This window comes from Ochotona curzoniae, unplaced genomic scaffold (assembly GCF_017591425.1).
Source record: "Ochotona curzoniae isolate NIBS_2020 unplaced genomic scaffold, NIBS_Ocur_1.0 patch49, whole genome shotgun sequence".
Taxonomy (NCBI): domain Eukaryota; kingdom Metazoa; phylum Chordata; class Mammalia; order Lagomorpha; family Ochotonidae; genus Ochotona; species Ochotona curzoniae.
The window spans coordinates 81,058-101,455 of record NW_024467027.1 but is presented as its reverse complement, the minus strand read 5'-3'; the positions used below and the strand labels follow the sequence as shown (position 1 = coordinate 101,455).

At 47.4% G+C, this 20,398-nt stretch overlaps 1 protein-coding gene and 1 long non-coding RNA gene across 3 annotated transcripts in view; both read right to left on the bottom strand.

Moving 5' to 3' along the window:
- Positions 1 to 9,868, bottom strand: part of LOC121168066 (zinc finger MYM-type protein 5-like) — a 31,530-nt gene extending 21,662 nt beyond the window's left edge. The window contains exons 1-2 of the mRNA XM_040997836.1: positions 9,429 to 9,868; positions 9,095 to 9,278 (exon numbers count right to left, since the gene is read on the bottom strand). Of these exons, the coding sequence (XP_040853770.1) occupies positions 9,095 to 9,278; positions 9,429 to 9,842 (598 nt within the window). The 5' untranslated portion in view covers positions 9,843 to 9,868. The remainder of the gene's footprint in view (positions 1 to 9,094; positions 9,279 to 9,428) is intronic.
- Positions 9,869 to 10,644: 776 nt separating this feature from the next.
- Positions 10,645 to 18,306, bottom strand: LOC121168059. 2 transcript variants are annotated; one of them, XR_005885683.1, is made up of 3 exons: positions 17,410 to 18,306; positions 12,735 to 12,848; positions 10,645 to 10,688 (listed from the first exon to the last, which is right to left on the bottom strand). It is a non-coding gene; the product is annotated as an uncharacterized LOC121168059 (long non-coding RNA). The 2 variants fall into 2 exon arrangements; XR_005885682.1 differs by lacking the exon at positions 17,410 to 18,306 and adding an exon at positions 16,750 to 16,788.
- Between the last annotated feature and the right edge of the window lie 2,092 nt (positions 18,307 to 20,398).

The window sequence follows — 20,398 nt, the reverse complement described above, 5'->3', positions numbered from 1 at the left end:
CCTGGAAGAAGCTCCTGGCTTCCAGCTACAGATCAGCTCAGTGCACCACTTGGAGAGTGAACTTGGACAGATCTTTCTCTCCACCTGTCCTCCTCTCTGTAAATCTAACTTTCCAATAAAAAATTCATAAATCTTAAGAAAAAAAACTTTAAAAAAGGCCATAGACATTAGTATACTTCCCTTCTAGAAACTTTAGACATTTACGCTTTAAATTGTTCTACAACCAACCCCAGTCAATGAAAATATAACATTACAGACACCGATTTAAAAGTACAATCCTCATACATTGCTATAGCGTTAGCTTCAAAATGGAATGAGCAGTAGCATGCACAGTGCATAGGCGATCATGTAGGAATCCTGCGTATACTTCTAACCAAGTCTCAGGATGGAGGAACCTTCAGAAACAAGGCCTAAGGTACAGAATTATTTTGTCTTCTTTCCCCAATAGCTTTTATCTTTACCAAGACGCCTTGTTCTGTCAGTAACCCAAAGACCTGGTAACATACCATCTGCACTAAAACATTTAATTATATTTATTACTGAATTACCAGCTACTACGTCTAACCTTCTTTGTCCTACTTCAGATTATTTTATTTATAGGCAAAATAGAAACAAATGACAAAAAAATACTTTTTTAATTCTCCTGAATGCATTCAGGAACATGCTCAAGTACATTTAAGTAAATTGATTTTCTCAGCAAGTATTCAGAAAGAGTGTTTAATAAATGCGTGTCTCTGGGTCCAGTGCAACACCTCAATGGCTGAATGCTCACTTTGTAAATGCCAGGATCCCACTGAGCCCTGGCTGATGCACTTCCCATCCTGCTTCCTGCTTGTGGCATGGATAGGCAGCAGAGGATGCCAAAGCATTGGCACCTTGCACCTGCGGGGTGACCAGAAGAAAGTCCTGGCTCGTACCTTCAGATCAGCTTAACTGTGGACACTGCAGCCATTTGGGGGGTGAGCCAGTGGATGAAAGAACTTTCTCTCTGATTCTCCTTCTCTCTGTAATCTGATCTGACATTCCGATAACAATAAATCTTACACACACACACTCATACACAAACCAATCAAACAAAAATATCCCTTTCTTCCTTCTTTGGAACTATTCCAGAAGAATACAAAATTATTTGAAAGAAAATAAAAAGTGACCTGGTGTGATGGCTCAGTGGCTAAATCCTGGCCTTGCACACACTGGGATCCCATATGGACACCAGTTTTTGTCCCAGCTACTCTACTTCCCATCCAGCTCCTTGCTTGTGGCACTGAAACACAGTGGAATGACCAAATCTTGGGACCTTGCACCCACGTGGGGGTTCAGAAGAAGCTCCTGGCTCCTGGCTTCAGATTGGCTCAGTTCTGACTATTGTGGCTACTTGGGGAGTGAACCAGGGGATAAAAGGTTTCTTTCTGTCTCTCCTTCTCTGTATAAATCTTCCTTTTCAACTAAAATAACTACCCCCAAAGAAAACAAAAAGCATACATTCATCCACAAGTAAATAGAAAGTTATATTCTATGATTAAACTTTCTTTGTATCATTGTACAAAACTGTATTTAATAAATAGCAGAAAACAGCAAATGTATATAAAATCTACCATTGCTATTTTTTTTAAGATTTATTTTTATTATTTATTTATTGGAAAGGCGGATATACAGAGAGGGGAGACAGAGAGGAAGATCTTCTGTCTGATGATTCACTCCCCAAGTGGCTGCAATGGTCAATGCTATGCTAATCCAAAGCCAGGATCCAGGAACCTCCTCCAGGACTCCCATGTGGGTGCAGGGTCCCAAGGCCTTAGGCCATCCTCGACAGCTTTCCCAGGCCACAAGCAGGGCAGGGAGCTGGATGGGAAGTGGAGATGCCGGGATTAGAACCTGTGCCCATATGGGATTCTGGCACGTTCAAGGTGAGGACTTTAGCTGCTAGGCCACGCCGCTGGGACCCTGCCATTGCTTTTAATACAGAAGATCTAAAAGCATTTCACAGCTTCATGGACCTATTCACACTTAAAAAGATGGAATGTTTAATATACGTATAATGTATAATTATAGAAATCTATATATTTTTTCATGTTAGCTTTGGTCCAAACACAATAAAGCAGATATTTCCTCTTTTCACTGAGAGCATTTTTACTAATTTTAAAGTTGCCAAAAATTTTTATGAGGCTATTAATGTTTCCACATTAAATATCTTTTTTTTTTTTTTTTTTTTAAGATTTAGAGGAAAGACATAGAGGAAGTGGCAGCAATGGATGGAGCTGAGCCAATCCCAAGCCAGGAGCTTCTTCTGGGTTAAAATTATAACGTTTATTTACTATTATTGGAGAGTCAGATTTAAAGAGAGGAGACACACACACCTCAGAAAAGGTGTTTGATACGAGGATTACGATGCCAGTTCCTACCCGGAAGTGTCTGGGTTGTCTGAATCAGCATCGTGCTAACGCAGGAAAAATCTAGGAGGCAAGAGGAAATGTCTCAGTTCTTTGATCTCTGCCACCACGTGGGACACCTGCACTGAGTTTCGGATTCCCAGATTTATCTAGGTTCAACCCGGTTGATACTGGGTGTGAACTTTCTATCTCCGACTTTCAAATAGATTCAAGAAAAAAAAAAAGTTAATTTCCAAGATCCACCTTAGAACTATTATTATTACTAGAACTATTATTAGGACCTGTTATTATTCAGTCACTCAGGCGATCATCTGCTTTTTCTAGAAACACGAGCAGGAAACTAGACTGGAAGCAGAGTGGATGAGAACTTGGCACCCTCTATGGGATGCCAACACTGCCAGTGGGAGCTGAACCTCTTGCAAGAGGTCTGTCCCGTTTTGTCTCACTTCCAACCTCACAGATGTGGAGTCCTTCTGTACGCTTCCTCAACTCCACGCTGTCCGCAGGCTCTACCCAAAGTGTACGGATACTACCCTTTTTCACTGCTGTTGAGTACTTCATTTTATCATTCACAGACATTTGGACTGCTTCAAATTTCCATGATTTCTGTAATGATCTTTAGTTTGTTCTGATTGGGATTTATATATATATAGGCTACATTTTTTTACGAGATAATAAAGTGATATCTATTGGTTCATAACTCAAATGCCTGCAATAGTTCATGTAGAAAATTAGCTTAAACCAGGAGTTTGGAGAGCCTGGCATGGTAGCCTAGTGGCCAAAGTCCTTTTCCTGCATGTGCCAGAATCCCATTTGGGTGTCGGTTCATGTCCTGGCAGCTCCACTTCCCATGCAGCTCCCGGCTTGTGGCCTGGGAGAGCAGTCGAGGACGGCCCAAAGCCTTGGGACCCTGTGACAGTGTGGGAGACCGAGAAGCTCCCGCCAGTGTGGCCAGTTGGGGAGTGAGCCAGTGGATGGAAGATCTTTCTATCTTTCCTTATCTTTGCAGAACTGACTCTCCAATAAAAATAAATAAATCTTGAAAAAAACAAAGAGTTTTTAAAAATAAAAACCACTCCAAGTGTTCCATGTGAGTAGCAGGACTGCCGTTACACGCACTGTGACTGCGGCTGCCAGGGTCTGCGTTGGCCAAAGGTGGCTGGGACCCAGAGCTGCTATCAAACCTAGGTCCACAAATATGATTCACTCCCCAAGTGAGCGCAATGGCCGGTGCTGTGTCGATCCGGAGCCAGGAACTTCCTCCAGGTCTCCCACGCGGGTGCAGGGTCCCAAAGCCTCGGGCCGTCCTCAACTGCTTTCCCAGGCCACAAGCAGGGAGCTGGATGGGAAGCGGGGCTGCCGGGATTAGAACCGGCACCCATATGGGATCCCGGGTGTGCAAGGCGAGGACCTTAACCACTGTGCCACCGTGCTGGGCCCCATCCTATACACTCTTTTGTATCTATCAGCCTATTGGCTTTATATCATCCAGTCCATATAATCTTCTGTAATAAATCTTCTATTCACTCATGCTTTCATCAGTTGTGCCATCTACAATTAAAATGTATAGATTGTTTTTTGTTTAAAGGTTTATTTTTATTGGAAAGGCAGAAATACAGAGAGGAGGAGAGACAGAGAGGAAGATCTTCCGTCTGATGGTTCACTCCCCAAGTGGCTACAATGGCCAGAGCTGAGCCAATCCAAAGCCAGGAGCTTCTTCCAGGTCTCCCAAACAGATGCAGAGTCCCAAGGCTTTGGGCCTCAACTGCTTTCCAGGCCACAGCAGGGAGCTGGACAGGAAGTGGAGCAGCCAGGACACGAACAGTGCCCAGGTGGGATCCTGGGCGTGCAAGGCCAGGATTTAATCACTAGATTATGGTGCCAGGCCTCAAAACTGTTTTTCAAATACTTGTGGTAACAGTACTTTATCCATAATCTGAGCGAAACTGGCAGAGTAGTACCTAGAATAGAATATTGCTTAAAGTTTCATTCCTATTGACACCAAATTTTCATATGGAAAAGCATCTGCTCATGGAGCAGGTGTTTAACCTGGCGGTAAAGACACGGAAGTCCCTCATCCCAGTCAATGGGCTGACACACATTTCCAGCTGACTCCCTAATGAAGTCCCTGGGAAGAAGCAGCAGTGATGATTCAGTGACTACAATCCTGCAACCCGCAGGGGACAGCCGGACTGAACCCCTGCCTTCTGGTTTCACGTTATCCGGCCTTGGCTATTCAGGGCATCTGTAGATCAAAATCTGTGTTCATTCTGGATTATTGACAAAGGCCTTGCAAGTAGAGTGTAAGAGAAATATAAGCACGGCTGTCAGTCTTAATTCCAGCCAGGAATTTGTTTCATCATATGCTACGTATTTTTTATAAATATACAAAGTAACCCATAAACAGGGATGATCTTAAAAATGTATAAATATTTTGTAGAATATAAAAACGCTTTAAAGAGCTCATGAAATTCATGCTTATGCAAGCACATAAGAACAGCACTTCGAAACAAGCAACAAGTAACTCACATTCAGGAAATGGTTAAAAGGAGCATGTTCTGAGCCTCATGTATTTATTGGAGAGGCGGGAGGCGCACGCAGAGCTGCTCTGCTGGCTCACGCCCCAACGCCTGTGGCTGGCACCGAGAGCGCACGCACAGAAAGCAGAACTTCTGCCAACAACTACGGACATTTGGAAGGTCTGAAGAACTAAGCGAGCTAGTGTTTGCCAAATAGTCAGTGTTCCATGTTACTGAAGCATACAAAAGTAAGAAATCCATTCAAGTGGGTTTTCAATAAACTACAAAAGTTTCTGCAACTGCATGCTTAACACTGCACTTTCTAAAACATCTTAAATATTGTGTAATTTTGTTGCTACTCAAAAGTGTATGCATAACTGCTTAAACAGAATAGTAAAATAGTGCTACCTTCTCCAATGATAGATCTATGTAAGGCCAGATTTTATAATTTTTGGCAAGTGTGTAAGTCATGCAAAAACTGTACAGAAACTGGTAATTTTTCACCTACTATGCCTTAATTTTTCAGTTCAAGATTATTCACCACCTGGGCCCAGCAGTGTGACCTAGCAGCCAAAGTCCTCGCCTTGAACACACCGGGATCCCATATGGATGCTGGTTCTAATCCTGGCAGCTCCACTTCCCATCCAGCTCCCTCCTTGTGGCCTGGGAAAGCAGTGGAGGATGGCCCAATGCTTTGGGACCCTGCACCTGCATGTTAGACCCAGAAGGAAGTTCCTGGCTTCTGGCTCCTGGCTCCGGATCGACACAGCACCAGCCATTGCAGCCACTTGGGGAGTATATCTGACTTTGTAATAAAAATGAATAAATCTTAAAATAAGCTATTTTTCAGTAAATATGTCATTCATGTCATCACAATGGATAATTCCTATAACATACATGCTTTGAACATTCATTAAAGCTTAATTTTTATAAGTATTTCTTCATTTTTATTTATTGGAAAGGCAGAAGAACAGAAAGAGAGGAGAGTCCTCCTAAAAGACCCTTAGTAGCCAACACAGGGGCAGCCTGAAGCCAGGAGCCAGGAAGTCCTGCAGGGTTTCCCTGTGTGGGGCAGGAAGCAGGACGGCAGGGGGCCTCAGTCCTCCACACCCCAGGTGGAACCTGGGTCCCAAGCAACAGCTGAACTGACAAATACAACCTTCCCCAGATTTGCTAATATAGTTATCATCTGTGGATGTAAACAAACAAATAATCTGTGGATTTTTTACAGGGAAACTTGAGAATACAATCACTGAGTAATACTTTCTGGAAATAACAAAAAAGTCAGATATTTACTGTATAGAGTTTCTAAAAATGAAAAACCATGGGAATGCTTTTTAAAAAAAAGGAGAAGGAGGGCCCGGCGCGGTGGCACAAGTGGTTAAAGGTCCTCGCCTTGCACGCCCGGGATCCCATATGGGCGCCGGTTCTAATCCCGGCAGCCCCGCTTCCCTTCCAGCTCCCTGCTTGTGGCCTGGGAAAGCAGTCGAGGACGGCCCAAAGCTTTGGGACCCTGCACCCACACGGGAGACCCGGAAGAGGCTCCTGGCTTTGGATCGGCATAGCATCGGCCCGTTGCGCTCACTTGGGGAGTGAATCATCGGACGGAAGATCTTCCTCTCTGTCTCTCCTCTCTGTATATCCGCCTTTCCAATAAAAAAATAATAAAAATAAATCTTTAAAAAAAAAAAAAAGGAGAAGGAATGGGCACCTCATTCAAATCTTACGCTTTTAAAATAATGCAAAATACCAATATTTGTTATTTTTAATAAAGATTTATTCCTTTTTATTACAAAGTCAGATATACAGAGAGGAGGAGAGACAGAGAGGAAGATCTTCCATCCGATGATTCACTCCCCAAGTGAGCACAACAGCCAGTGCTGCGCCGATCTGAAGCCAGGAGCCAGAAACCTTTTCCGGGTCTCCCACATGGGTGCAGGGTCCCAAGGCCTTGGACCGTCCTTGACTGCTTTCCCAGGCCACAAGAAGGGAGCTGGATGGGAAGTGGAGCTGCTGGGATTAGAACCGGCATCCATATGTGATCCCGGTGGATTCAAGGTGAGGACTTCAGCCTCTAAGCCACGTCGCTGGGCCCGCAAAATACCAGTATTTGGATTAAATAAAACAAATGTACACCAAACTGAATATTAAAAAAAGTTCTAAAATTATATTTTTAACAAAATCTCAGAAGTGGGGGGCGGCATGGCTCAACAGGCTAACATTCCACCGTCCTGAGCATCCCATATGTGTCCTGACTGCTTCACTTCCAATCCAGTCCCTGCTTGCAGCCTGGGAAAGCAGTGAAAGGGCGTCCAAGGCCTTGGCACCCTGCACCTGTGCGGGAGTCTCAGAACAGGCACTTGGCCCCTGACCAGCCTAGCTCTGGCCATTATGGCCATCTGGGAAGTGAACCAACTGATGGAAGATATTTTTCTCTCTGTTTCTCCATAAATCTGCCTTTCCAATAAAAATAAATCTTAAAACAAAAACAAAGAGGGCTTAGTTCAATGGTTTAATTGGTTAATCCTTGCCTTAAAAGCACTGGGATCAGATATGGGTGGCAAACCATGTCCTGGCTGCTCCACTTCTGATCCAGCTCTCTGCTTGCTGCCTGGGAGAGCAGTGAAAGATATCCAAAGTCTTGGGACCCTGCACCTGCCTGGGAGCCCCTGGAAGAAGCCCCTGGCATAGGCGGCTTTGGATAGGCTCAGTTTTGGTCATTGTGGCCGCTTGGGGCGTGAACCAGTGGACACAAGATCATTCTCCTCTGTCTCCCCTCCTCTCTGTCTATCTGACTTTCTAATACAAATAAATAAAAATTTTTTTTAATCATCATTTCATTTAAGCTTTAGCATGATCACGCTTTTAGGAGAGAGAGAGATAGGGCCTGGTGCAGTAGTCTAATGGCTTCATCTGGATCAAGGTGAAATTCCATGTGGGCACTGGTTCTAATCCCGGAAGCCCCACTTCCCATCCAGCTCCTTGCCTGTGGCCTGGGAAAGCAGTTGAGGATGGCCCAAAGCTTTGGGATCCAGCACCTGCGCGGGAGACCTAGCGGAGGCTCCAGGCTCCTAGCTTTGGGTTGGCACAGCATTGGCTGTTGCAGCCACTTGGGGAGTGAGTCAACGGATGGAAGATCTTTTTCCTCTCTGTCTCTCCTCCTCTATGTACATCTAACTTTGTAATAAAGATAAATAAATCTTTAAAAAAAGAAGAGGGAGAGATAAATATCTTTTATCTTCCATCATGGTAATACCAGGATCCCTAAACTTGACTTGATGTTTCAAAGTGGGTAGCAGGGGTCCAAGTCCCTGGGCTGTCCCTGTCGCCTCGCAGGCACAGCAGTAGGGAGCTGAGTCAGAAGTTGAGGCTCAAGTCAATCACACGCACTCCGATAGAAGAGGTGGAATCCCAAGCATGAGTTTAAAGACCTATCCATGTAATGGTGTAATAACAACAAAAGCCACCTCAAAATCACACCGAAGTCGAGAAAGCTGTAAGAGGCAACTACTAATATTTTACTTGTTATAATTTACCAGAACAAAAGTATCTACAGACAGTTTTAAAATAGAGTTCTGTGATTTTAAGGCAAGAATTTTCAATTTTAAAATCAAGCATTAAGTTGCTGTCTTACAACCAAAATCAGGTAAACAATCCAAAAGTAAATCTTTAGAAAGCAAAAGTTAGAGGCAGTGAAGTGGCATAGTAGGCTAATCCTCCACTTGCAGCAGCAGCATCCTGGATGGCCATTTGGGCAGTGAGTCAGCACATGGGAAATTCCGTCTCTCTCTCCCTTACCCTCTGTAACTTCTTTATAGAAGAAGAAAATTTGAAAATATCAAGCTACATATTTATGTATGAAATAAAATTCAATGATTTTCACATTTATTATTTTAACTCAAGGGTTATTCTTTAATCTTATAATGTTAACATTAGCGTAAACAAGGCTACTGAGAATAGCTCTGGGAGTTTCCAATGAAAAAAACGCTAGATGCAAATCACTGGGCAAAATAAATTCCCCCACTTTTGGAGACTATGCAGACAAGGTTTTATTAAATAAAATATTCTCTCTTAATAGGAATAGCAAGGGCTATTAAATATCTCACATATACATAAAAGTGATGAGTCCAGAAAATACTCATATTTTCTTGAGACAAAAGGGAAATGGTTTCACTTACTGCTTACCAGGATTGTGGTGAGAGGCAGACTCCCCATTCTGAAACACATCTCCTGCCACATGCATCCTAGCAGGATTAAAAGATCCTACTCCAGTCTTGGTCTGTGAAGTTAAAGTCGGGGTGTATGTTTGTATGTTAACACCGAAATGACTTGACTGCAGTCCGTCAGAGACATCGCCCAAGTTGGTGTTCTGCAGTGATGTGACATACGGGTAATCATTAAGTTTATATCTCGCCCAGCATTCACAGACCACACACCTGTTTCTAAGGCAGTAACATTAGGTCAGATGGAACAGAGTCGCTTCTGTAGGGCCAGCACTATCACCCATTCCTGCATTTACCTTACTTCTTGAAAGTCTGGAAGTGGAGGAATCCGAATCTTGGGTTCTGTTTTTAGCTCCAGGAATACCCCATTCAGTAAAACTGCAAGACTGTTTCTCTTTCCCTTCAGGTGTTTCTAGTAAGTCCTCTTCATCCTCAATGACAATTGTCTCACAAATATTTCTCTTTACAGAGGCAAAATTTCTTGAGGAAGGAACGTTTATGGAATAATTGTCTTGCGGATGTTCATTTTTTGATGATGTAAATATACAGTCTCTTTCATCAGCTACTGCTGCAGCAGAAATGGAGGGAGGTTGTACAGATTCAACAAACACAACATCATCATCGTTGTCTTCCACTGACGAGCATCTGCTAACTAAAGAATTAGCCGAGCCACCAAATGCACTTCCTGCGTCCAGGAGACCGGATGCCATGGCCGTGCTTCCCAGCACAGCAGCAGTCTGTGAGAGGCAGGAAAACAAAAAAATATTCTAGTATACAGTTTTTGGTATTTTACTACAAAGATATAAATAAACTTTAAAAATTTGAATGTAGGGCCCGGCGCGGTAGCGCAAGTGGTTAAAGGTCCTCGCCTTGCACGCCCGGGATCCCATATGGGCGCCGGTTCTAATCCCGGCAGCCCCGCTTCCCATCCAGCTCCCTGCCTGTGGCCCAGGAAAGCAGTCGAGGACGGCCCAAAGCTTTGGGACCCTGCACCCGTGTGGGAGACCCGGAAGAGGCTCCTGGCTTCGGATCGGCATAGTATCGGCCGTTGCGCTCACTTGGGGAGTGAATCATCGGACGGAAGATCTTCCTCCCTGTCTCTCCTCTCTGTATATCCACCTTTCCAATGAAAAAATAATAATAAAAATAAATCTTTAAAAAAGATTTATAAAAAAAAAAAATTTGAATGTAATCTATTACTTAACTTTTAGAGAAAACACTGATACTCCTCATTTTTAAAATTTCTTTGAAGATTAATGAAAACTCTTTATGTGATCTCTAATAGTACTTAAAAAAAAAAAAGCCTATTCGATTTATAGCATTTGCTTTAATGCTTTAATTTACTCCAACCTGATAGGTGAGGAAAGTGAAGCCTAAGCCTCAGATAAGCCTCAGTGAGGCAGGAACCCCAAGTGCTGGCTTAATTGGCTGCCCATAATGCTGTTACCGAGGTCCTCAATTCACCATCACTCTTCCCAATGCAATATTTTTATGTACTTACCATACATTAACATATAATGTTTGAGAGGATCCACCAGACACAGTATTTAAGAAACCTAAAAATGCAAACAGTTAATTAGCATTTAATTGAAAGACACAGAAAGAAAGCAATTAGCAACCGTGGGTTCACTGCACAAATGCCCACCACAGCTGGAGATGCACCAGGCGCTGGGGACCCAGGCACACACTGCAGCTCCCACCTGAGCTGGTGCCTCCACCTCCCAGGTCTGCATCAGCAAAGCTGGAATCCAAGGAAGAGCAGGATGCAAGCCAGGCACTCCAGGCCCACGCATCCCAAGCAGCATCCCAGTCACTGTGCCAGACGTGACTCAGAACACAACACTCAGAAGCAGATGCCAAGATCACTAGAGTTCGTAGGAAAATTAACATTGTAGGAGAAGAACCTCTAGGCGGGTCAGGGCCAGGAGTTTCAGCCGCCATTCGAGTCGAGTCTCTCCACTTGTGATCCAGCTTCTTATTAACGCACACTGGCTGACAAGAGATGATGGCTCAAATATTTGGAATCCTGCCACCGTATGGAAGAAACCAGGTGGCATTCTGGGGTCCTGGTGCACAGTGCTAGCTGTTGTGGTCACATGGGAGTGAATCAGCAGATTGGAGATCTTTCTCTAATTTTTAAAAAGGAAATAAAAATGTAGAGATAAAAACATTTTTGAGGGCCTGGCACAATGATTGACTAATCGACCACGTGCAAGCGCAGGCATCCCCTGTAGATGCTGATTCAGGACCTAGCCGTTCCACAGGTCCCTGGCTTCGGCCTGGGAAGGCAGCAGAGCATGGGCCAGGTTCTTGGAACTCGGGAGCCCCACAGGAGACCCGGAAAAAGCTCCTGGCTCCTAGCTTCAGATCTGTTCAATTCCAGCTGCTGCAGCCATTTGGGGAGTGAACCAGTAGATGGAAATCTTTCTGTGAATCTGCCTTTCAAATAACCATTTTTAAAAAAGTCTTCAAGATTTCTTATAGATTAATTTTACTTGAAAGCCAGCGTTACAGGTGGAGACTTACACCACAATGCCACAGCACCAGCCTAAGTCTTCAAGATTCAGAGGAAACATGCTCAAGTGTCCACGGTTACTTCATTCAAACTCGTAAGATCAAACTGCAGGATATTTTTAGTTACTATATTTTATGCAATTAATGTGGAAAATAAATTCAATTAGTTCACCCCTACTCAGAACAGCATAAACTAAAATAATAAAACCAACATTCAACAAAGGCGATTTCATTAAGAAAAAAAGAATGTGGGGCCAGCGCTGCGGCTTAGCAAGTTAAGCCTCTTCATGGCCTGCGTCCACGAGTCCCAGCTGCTCCACTTGCAATCTAACTTCCTGCTAATGGCCTGAGAAAGCAGCAGAGGGAGCTTAAGAGCTGGGGCTCCTGCATTCATATGGGAGAAGTTCCTGGCTCCTGGCTTCAGAGTGGCTCAACTCCAGCTGTGGGGGACATCAGGGCAATTAACCAGCAGATGCAAGATCTCTGGTTCTCCTCGCTCTAATTCTGCTTTTGCAATAAAAATAAAAATTTATAAAGTCATACACACATACACAAAGAATCCAAGGACCACCTTAAAGTACGGCTCACTGTACTGCTGAGATGTGACACTGAATCCAATTCCAGTTCCAGCTGCTCTACTCCCCATCCAGCTCCCTGCTTGTGGCCTGGGAAAGCAGTGGAGGACCGCCCAAAGCCTTGGGACCCTGACCCGTGTGGGAGACCCGGACAGAGCTCCAGGCTCCTGGCTCCTAGCGTCAGATTGGATTGGCTCTGACAGACACTTTTTGTGGTAATTTTGGTGTCCGTCTTCACCTTCTAGAAAAAACAAGCACTGAGTAACAGAACGCCCTGTGAGGCCAGCTGTGGACAAGCACCTCATGTTCACGTGCATTCTCTCTCAATTCCATTAACAGGCTACGGCAACTAAGCTTGTTTAACTGCACCCCGTGCTGCTAGCACAACCGACTGCCTAATGACACATCTCTCAGTGTGTCTCTGTCATTAATCCAGACATGACTATTGGCCTGGGTTCCCCAGGCACCAACAGAATGCATACTACATGCATCCCTTGCCATGCAGAAACTTACTTCAAGGCTGAGGATCTTCCTTCTTGGGCGTCAGCCTCTGGAACTGAGAATCAGAAAGAGGAGGCCTAAAGGGACCAAGCCTTGAGTTTCCAGTCGAGTGAACCAAGCATCTCCCTAGAGCAGAGCACAAAGGTAAAATGCTTACTCACGCTTCCTGTTTTCTAATCGCACATTAATAGCTTTTTTTTATAGATTTGTTCTCATTTTGAAAGAGTGACAGAGAGGGAAAGACACAAAGAGATCTGGCTGCTGGCTTATTCCCCAGATGGCCAGCACCAGGCCAGGCTGAAGAGTCAGGAGTCCTCAGGTCTCCCCAGTGGGCAGCAGGCCCCAAACACCTGAGCCGTTATCAGGGTGTGTATCAGAAGATTTACAAAGGGAAGGAGAGCCAAAGATCTTCTATCCTTTGCTTCACTCCCAAAGTGGCTGCAACAGCTGGAGCTGAGCCAATCCGAAGCCAGGAACCCATAGCCTCTTCTGGGTCTCCCACGCGGGTGCAGGGTCCCAAAGCTTTGGGCCGTCCTCAACTGCTTTCCCAGGCCACAGGCAGGGAGCTGGATGGGAAGTGGGGCCGCCGGGATTAGAACCGGTGCCCACATGGAATCCCGGGCGTGCAAGGTGAGGACTTCAGCCGCTAGGTCACTGCGCCGGGCCCATTACATGTATTTTTAAATGTTAGCGTCAGCTGATCCTGTGGCACCAGGAAGTGAGCAGTTATCAGCCATGCAGGTATCTGACACAGGCACTGGTTTTGTATGTGCTTTTCCATTTCTGATGCAGTGACTCAGCTGCCTACGGGGACCGGGAAGGCAGAACATGGTCCCAGTGCTGGGCACCCGTACCCACATAGGAGATCCACATGAAGCTCCTGGCTCTGGCTTGTCTGGGCCCAAAAGTTGTAGCCATTTGGGGAACAAACCAGAAAATGGACAATGTCTCTATATTTCTCTTTCTATCCTTCTAACTCTGACTTCCAAATTAAAAAAAGTGAGAGGCACAAAGAAAGGGTGACCACATATTTCCCCTGCTGGTTGTCCTAAGGCCCAGGCAGCAGGCCAGGAGCCGGGGGTCACCCAGGTCTTCCCTATGACTGGCATGAACGCATCACTAGAGCCACAAGTGCTGTCACCCAAGGGCCACAAGCAGCTGCCCTCAGCAGCCAGAGGCAGGACGCCACGACTGCAAATGAGTGTCTTAACTACTGGGCCAGACGACCTAGACTCTTCTTTAATGTTCATATTCTTATCTTGGGAAGATATTACTCATTTATAAAGTACAGAGAATATTTTCCATAATAGTAAAGAGATGCCTTTTGTAAGGAGTAACAGCCGAGGGAAATACTGGCCTGTCCGTCTTTAGTCTGCACTAGCTGTCACTTCCTGTGCAGGCACATCATACGGCTGAGGAAACACACACCCTGTCATTCAATTTCTACCAGTGAACACGAACTATCACCACTTCAGATATCCTACAAAAATTGCTCACGGGGCCCGGCGCGGTGGCCTAGTGACTAAAGTCCTCGCCTTCAATGTGCGGGGATCCCATATGGGTGCCGGTTCTAATCCTGGCAGCTCCACTTCCCATGCAGCTCCCTGCTTGTGGCCTGGCAAAGCAGTTGGGGACATCCCAAAGCCTTGGGACCCTGCACCCATGTGAGAGACTTGGAGGAAGATCCTGGCTTTGAATCGTAGCAGCACTGACCATAGCTCTCACTTGGGGAGTGAATCATCGGATGGAAGATCTTCCTCTCTGTCTCTCCTCCTCTCTGTATATGTGATTTGGTAACAAACATAAATAAATCTTTTTTAAAAATTGCTCACATGATATAATATCCACTCCTAAAAGCTAGACATAGAAATCTACTGTCAGCGCTGATCGATTAGACAATGAGAGGATTTAATGGAGAAACTATTTTATTAAACTACACAGTGGCCATCATCAAGGCTTTTAGGGTGCCACACACTTTCATATCCCAAAAAACCAGTGCGGTATAGCACTTATTACAAAGGCCAGGATATGCAAGCTTTTGTTAATCACTGTCTTGGGTGGAACTAAGAGTCTCTAGGGTTGGTTTTCCTATGTTAATTAAACTTGAAGAGGGCCCAAAGGGAAGAGCCACTGAGCCAACCTGAAGGAAGGGAGATGGGGGGATGGCCTTGGGGTTGGGGAGGCCCCCTTCCTAACCTAGGATGGAGGGAAGCAATTGGGACTAGGTTGTTCCAGGATAAACCGTTGCACTAGGTGTTCTCAGCTCCTGATAAGCCTCCTGTCCACACACACTCAGCTCCTTCATCTACAATTAAGCTTAACTAACGAGGCATGCTGGGTAGGAAGTAGAAGAAAAAACAGCAAGTAAATTGGCAGACAGTGGGAAGGCAGGAATTCTAGCATGGGAGAGAATCACAAGGCTTGTTAAACAAATACTTATTTTTTATTCGAAAGGCAGATATACAGAAAGAAGGAGAGAGAGAAAAAGATCTTCTGTCCACTGGTTCCCTCCCTCAAATAGGTGGGACAGGTGGAGCTGAGCCGATCAGAAGCCAGGAGCCAGGAACCTCTTCCGGGTTTCCCACACGGGTGCAGGGCCTCAAAGGCTTTGGGCTGTCCTCTGCTTTCCCCGGCCATAGGCATGGAGCTGGATGAATAATGGAGCTGCTGGGAATTGAAAAGTGCCCCTATGGAATTCTGGGGTGTGCAAGGCGAGGACTTTAGCAACTAAGCTACCGCACAGGGCCCACAAGGTTCCTTTTGATGAGCGATGGAAAACTGTTCTATCAAAGGAGCAAAACCCAATATCCTACAGAATTCCAAAGGCGCTCCTGTTCCAGTGCTGTGCTGGGAGTTGGCGGTCCCCAGAAAATCATCAGGAGTCTGAAGTCAATGCAAATGCATAAAGGTGGTTTATTCAAAACTAACCTAGGCTCCCAGCCCAGCAGGACGGGGGAGCAGTAGCAGCCACTGCAGCCACCAAGGTGGCCAAAGCAGGAAAAACTGCAGCAGAAGGGGCAGAAGGTCCAGGGGGAAAAAAAGGAGGGCCTGAGGTTCAACAGCACAGGGTTTTATACATTTCAGGCCAATTCCACACAATTATACAGTCATGATTGGTCAGTTTAACTGTTAACTTTCAAAAAGAGCAAGTTGGCAGGCTTCTATTGGTGGGTTTGAAGCAAGCAACTTTCAAAAAGTACAAACTGATGGCTGTAGGGCAGTGGGTCTTATCTAACACCAGGGGCCTCCTTCCTGAGGAGTGCTCTGCCTGTGTGACCTGCCAGGTGCCCTGTCGGGTGTCACACAGACTGTCAGGCCTGGAGTTCACACAGCCCCCAGCCAAGCAAATAAGGCAGAAATCACAAAAGCAGAGAACACTGAGGTTCTTCCCCAGCTGCTCCACTCCTCATCCAGCTCCCTGCTAACGGCCTGCGAAAAGCAGTGGAACAGGGCCTGGTGGCATGGTGGCCTAGCAGCTAAAGTCCTCGCCTTGAACACACCAGGATCCCATATGGGCGCCGGTTCTAATCCCGGCAGCCCCGCTTCCCATCCAGCTCCCTGCTTGTGGCCTGGGAAAGCAGTCAAGGACGGCCCAAAGCCTTGGGACCCTGCACCCGCGTGGGAGACCCGGAAGAGGCTCCTGGCTTCGGATCGGCATAGCATCGGCCGTTGCGCTCACATTGTACGGAAGATCTTCCTCTCTGTCTCTTCTCCTCTCTGTAGATCTGACTTGCCAATAAATAAATAAGTCTTTAAAAAATAATAAACAAACACTTAAAAAACTCATTTAGAAAAAAAAATAGGAAGTGGAACAGGGCCCAAGTGTATGGGTCTCTGTGCTCACAATGCGAGACTGCAGGAAGCTCCTGAACGCTCCCAACTGGTAAGTGAACCAGACAGGAAATCTCTCTGTAATTCTGCTAAATACATATTACGGATTTAAAGACTACTGTGAAAATCTTTAAGTAACTGACAAAAATTAGCATTTAGAGCCCAGCGCTGTGGCCTAGCAGCTAAAACTCCTCACCTTGAACCCACTGAGATCCCACAAGGGTACCGGTTCAGTTTCCTTGCTTGTGGCCTGGGAAAGCAGTCGAGGATAGTCCAAAGTCTTGGGACCTGCACCCATGGGAGATCTGGCAGAGGTTCCTGACTCCTGGCTTCGGATCGGCTCAGCTCTGACCACTGCAGTCACTTCGGGGATGAATCATTGGACGGAAGATCTTCCTCGCTGTAAATCTGACTTTGCAGTAAAAAGAAATCGATCTTTTAAAAAATTCGCATTTGTATTGTATAAAAATGAACACATAGATGACACTTCAGGAGGAATAAAAAATTACTAACAGTGGCAGTATCAGCTGTCACTACAAATAGAATAGGTGTCAATCTTACCATCAGGAATGACAAACTAGTAAGGCTGGTTAGAAAGGTACATAAAAAAGTTTTCCCCAAAAGTAAGGCAATCACGTTAAAAGTAAAAAAAAAAAGTCTGCTCTTACTCAACCTTGAAACAATGTGTTATCTAGCAATTTTTTTTTTTTTGCACTGGAAAAAAAAAACGTTATATACAAAGCACTTGAAATGGAGCTCAGGTTAAGTTTTGCCAACACCTGTTCCCACCGACTTCCCACGAATTCCTATAATTTAATCCCGCAGCCACATCCCCGCTCCCCCGCTGTCGCAGTACGTGTAATAAAGGGAGAAGCAGAGCAAGCGGGGAGACTCACGAGGAAGAAGCTTTCTTATCTCTGCTCAAGTTTCACCAGATCGGTGGAGGAGAATCCCGGTTCTAGTGGAAGACGATTAAGTTACAACCAACCGGACTCAGCAGCAACTCCTCACCGCCAGAGGGAGGAGGCAAAAGGGTAACAGGTTAGGGAGTTTCTTAAGAGCGGTTCTATCCTCCAACGTCAAGGCCGAGGAGACACAATGTTCAAAAGCCCAAAAAACTACAGGTAGTGCAACGAGGAGAGAACGCGGAATCTGTTTCTTCCAACCACTGGATGGAAGTGGGTGTGTGAGCCAGCCTGGGGAGGCGGGGAGAAGGGCAGAGTAGCTTCGATGCCAGCCAGGATGCGGATTTCTTGCTAAATTCGCCGGATCAGCACCCTCTCTGTCCTCTGGACCCAAAGTCAATGATGAGGAAGGCTCCCAACACCGCCGGCCACGTATCTGCCCCAGCAGTGGTCATGGGCCCTCTCTCCCCAACAAACCAGCGAAGTTCTCCAAGTCCGCCATTAGAAACTCGCTCAAATAAGTTGAGAAATGCAACGCGGAGGAAGAAACCCGAGGGGGACAGGACGGACCACAGAGAGAGAGAGCAGTCCTCGCCGTCCCGCCGGCCTGGGCGCGCAGCCCCGAGAAGGGCGACCCCCGGCCGGCGTCCCCACCTCCACCGCCGCAGGCCAGACTCAACGGCCGGTGGCCGCCGGGCGAACCCCGCCGCTCGCGGCCGGAGCGCAACGCCCGAGGCCGGGGAGAGGACGCAGCTCGCGGCCGGAGCGCAACGCCCGAGGCCGGGGAGAGGACGCAGCTCGCGGCCGGAGCGCAACGCCCGCAGCCGGGGCGAGGACGCAGCCCGAAGCCGGGGAGAGGACGCAGCTCGCGGCCGGGGCGCAACGCCCGAAGCCCTCGCGGCCGGAGCGCAACGCCCGAAGCCGGGGCGAGGACGCAGCCCGCAGCCGGGGAGAGGACGCAGCCCGCAGCCGGGGAGAGGACTCAGCCCGCGTCCCGAGGAGGTTCCCGGCGAGGAACGGAAACCTTACCCGGTCCCGGCTGCGGTCCGGCGCCGCCTTCGCCAACTCGCACAACTGCCGGGGTTAGCCTCGAGACTGCACCGGAGGCGACGCCGCTCACGCGTTCATTGGGGAACCGGGAAGGCGGGCCGAGGCGGGCCGGGCACCGTCATTGGCTGAAGCGGCCGTCTTTCAGGACCGCGCCCCGCCCCCTTCCTCCCCTACGGGGTCCGAAAGTCTGTCCGTCGGCCCGGGCCGCCCGCCCGGCCCTGCGCCCCCGGTCCGCGTCGGCCGGCCGCCCTCACAGCCGCTCGCGGGGGCCGCCAGGGTCGGCAGCCCGGCGTCTGTGGTCCGAGGCTCGGCTTCTGAGGGTCGGGGTGCCCCGGGACAGACTGAGGGGCTGACACGGCCGGCAGTGGCACTTGTCCAGACTTGGAACGGCCGGGCCACAAACGCGGCTCCCACAAACTGCCAGAAGATTCCTCAGGATGCTCCCTGTTCCGTCCCCTGAAGCCCCTGGCCGCGGGTTAAGGGCTCTTCTGACCGTTCCGAGGGCCGTGGGGACACCTCCTCCTCCACCTCGCCCCCCTGGAGGACAGGCCCCCATCGCCCTCCCGACATGGCCGCAGCGGGAGAAGACGTCCTCCATTTTGTCCCAACTGCTGTGCAAACTCAGGCCCCTTTGACATCCTAGCTTCCGGGAGGCAGAAAAACTTGGTCCCAATCGTCCCGCGCTAGATTCTTATATCGTTGGGCCAAGGGACCGCCCTGCTGAGCGGGCCAAGTGACGCAGGCCAGATCCCAACCTCCCCGCCTCCGTCAACCAAAATGGACGGAGCTGACTTGCCAGGAGCGGGGCTCCCGCCGCTCAGGGGACCGGGACGTGCCCGGGGTGCCCTTAGCGCCGAGGTCCTCTCTCTGCCCGGCCTCCCTGGACGTAAATGCTGGCCCTCAACGGTGGATGGAGCCTTCCCTGCTGCCCTCGCTCCATCCATCGGGTCGGCCACCCAGGCCCCTGCGCTGAGCCAGTGTCCCGAGGGGAGAGGACCCAGGCTCCGGGTCCTTGCCTTTTCTTGTCTGTGCGGTGCACCTTGGTGAGGGAGACTTCCAAGACTCCGCGTAAAGGTGCCAGTGATGCGTCTTTGGTCACTGCCTGGCGGTTATTCGTGGCATTGCAAGTGGGGATGTTGACCTGCTAAGTGGATAAACTTTGAGGTCGGTCACATGACTTAGAAATTCACCTAAGATGACATTAAAAAGAAGGTTGCTCTTTTTACTACTTTGAGAGATCACAAAATCACATGTTTATTCAATAAAAACTAGGCGTAAGCCATCGAAGATAAATGTGTCCTGTATTGATGAATGGCTTGTTTATGTTATATAGTACCATCGTTATTTCATGGAAATTACCAGTCGCCCACGTTTTTTAAAATCCTTAGTTATTATTTGAAAATAAGTAGTAGCAGTGTCTTCCTGACAACAGTGAATTAGAGTGAGACTTCACGTGAAGCGAGTATGAGTACAGAGCCAGAGGCACGCTGAAGTTTTAAAATCCTCCTACAGGAAAATGTAGTTTGTCGAAGACACTAAATGTTAGGCCTTGAGGCCGTATGTCGTGGGTTTTCTGAAGCCACATCTGTTACCATTCCAAGAGTAAGAATTTGACATTTGTTTTCCCACATAAAGGCAGATTCGTTTATCAATCACAATTCTGAAGTCTGCTGCCATTATTTCAAGTGGTCCTTAGCCTACGGCCTGCTTCTGTAACAAAATACCCAGTCAGTTAGAGATTATAGACATTTATTTGGGTCCAGAGTAGGAAGCCTTGTATCATGCTAGATTAACCCGGGTTTGCAAATTTTGCCCTGATTCCTCCCCACCGTGGCAGGCAGCATTTGTTAACTCGAGTTTCTGGCTCGCTGCCGCTCACGTGGGAGACTC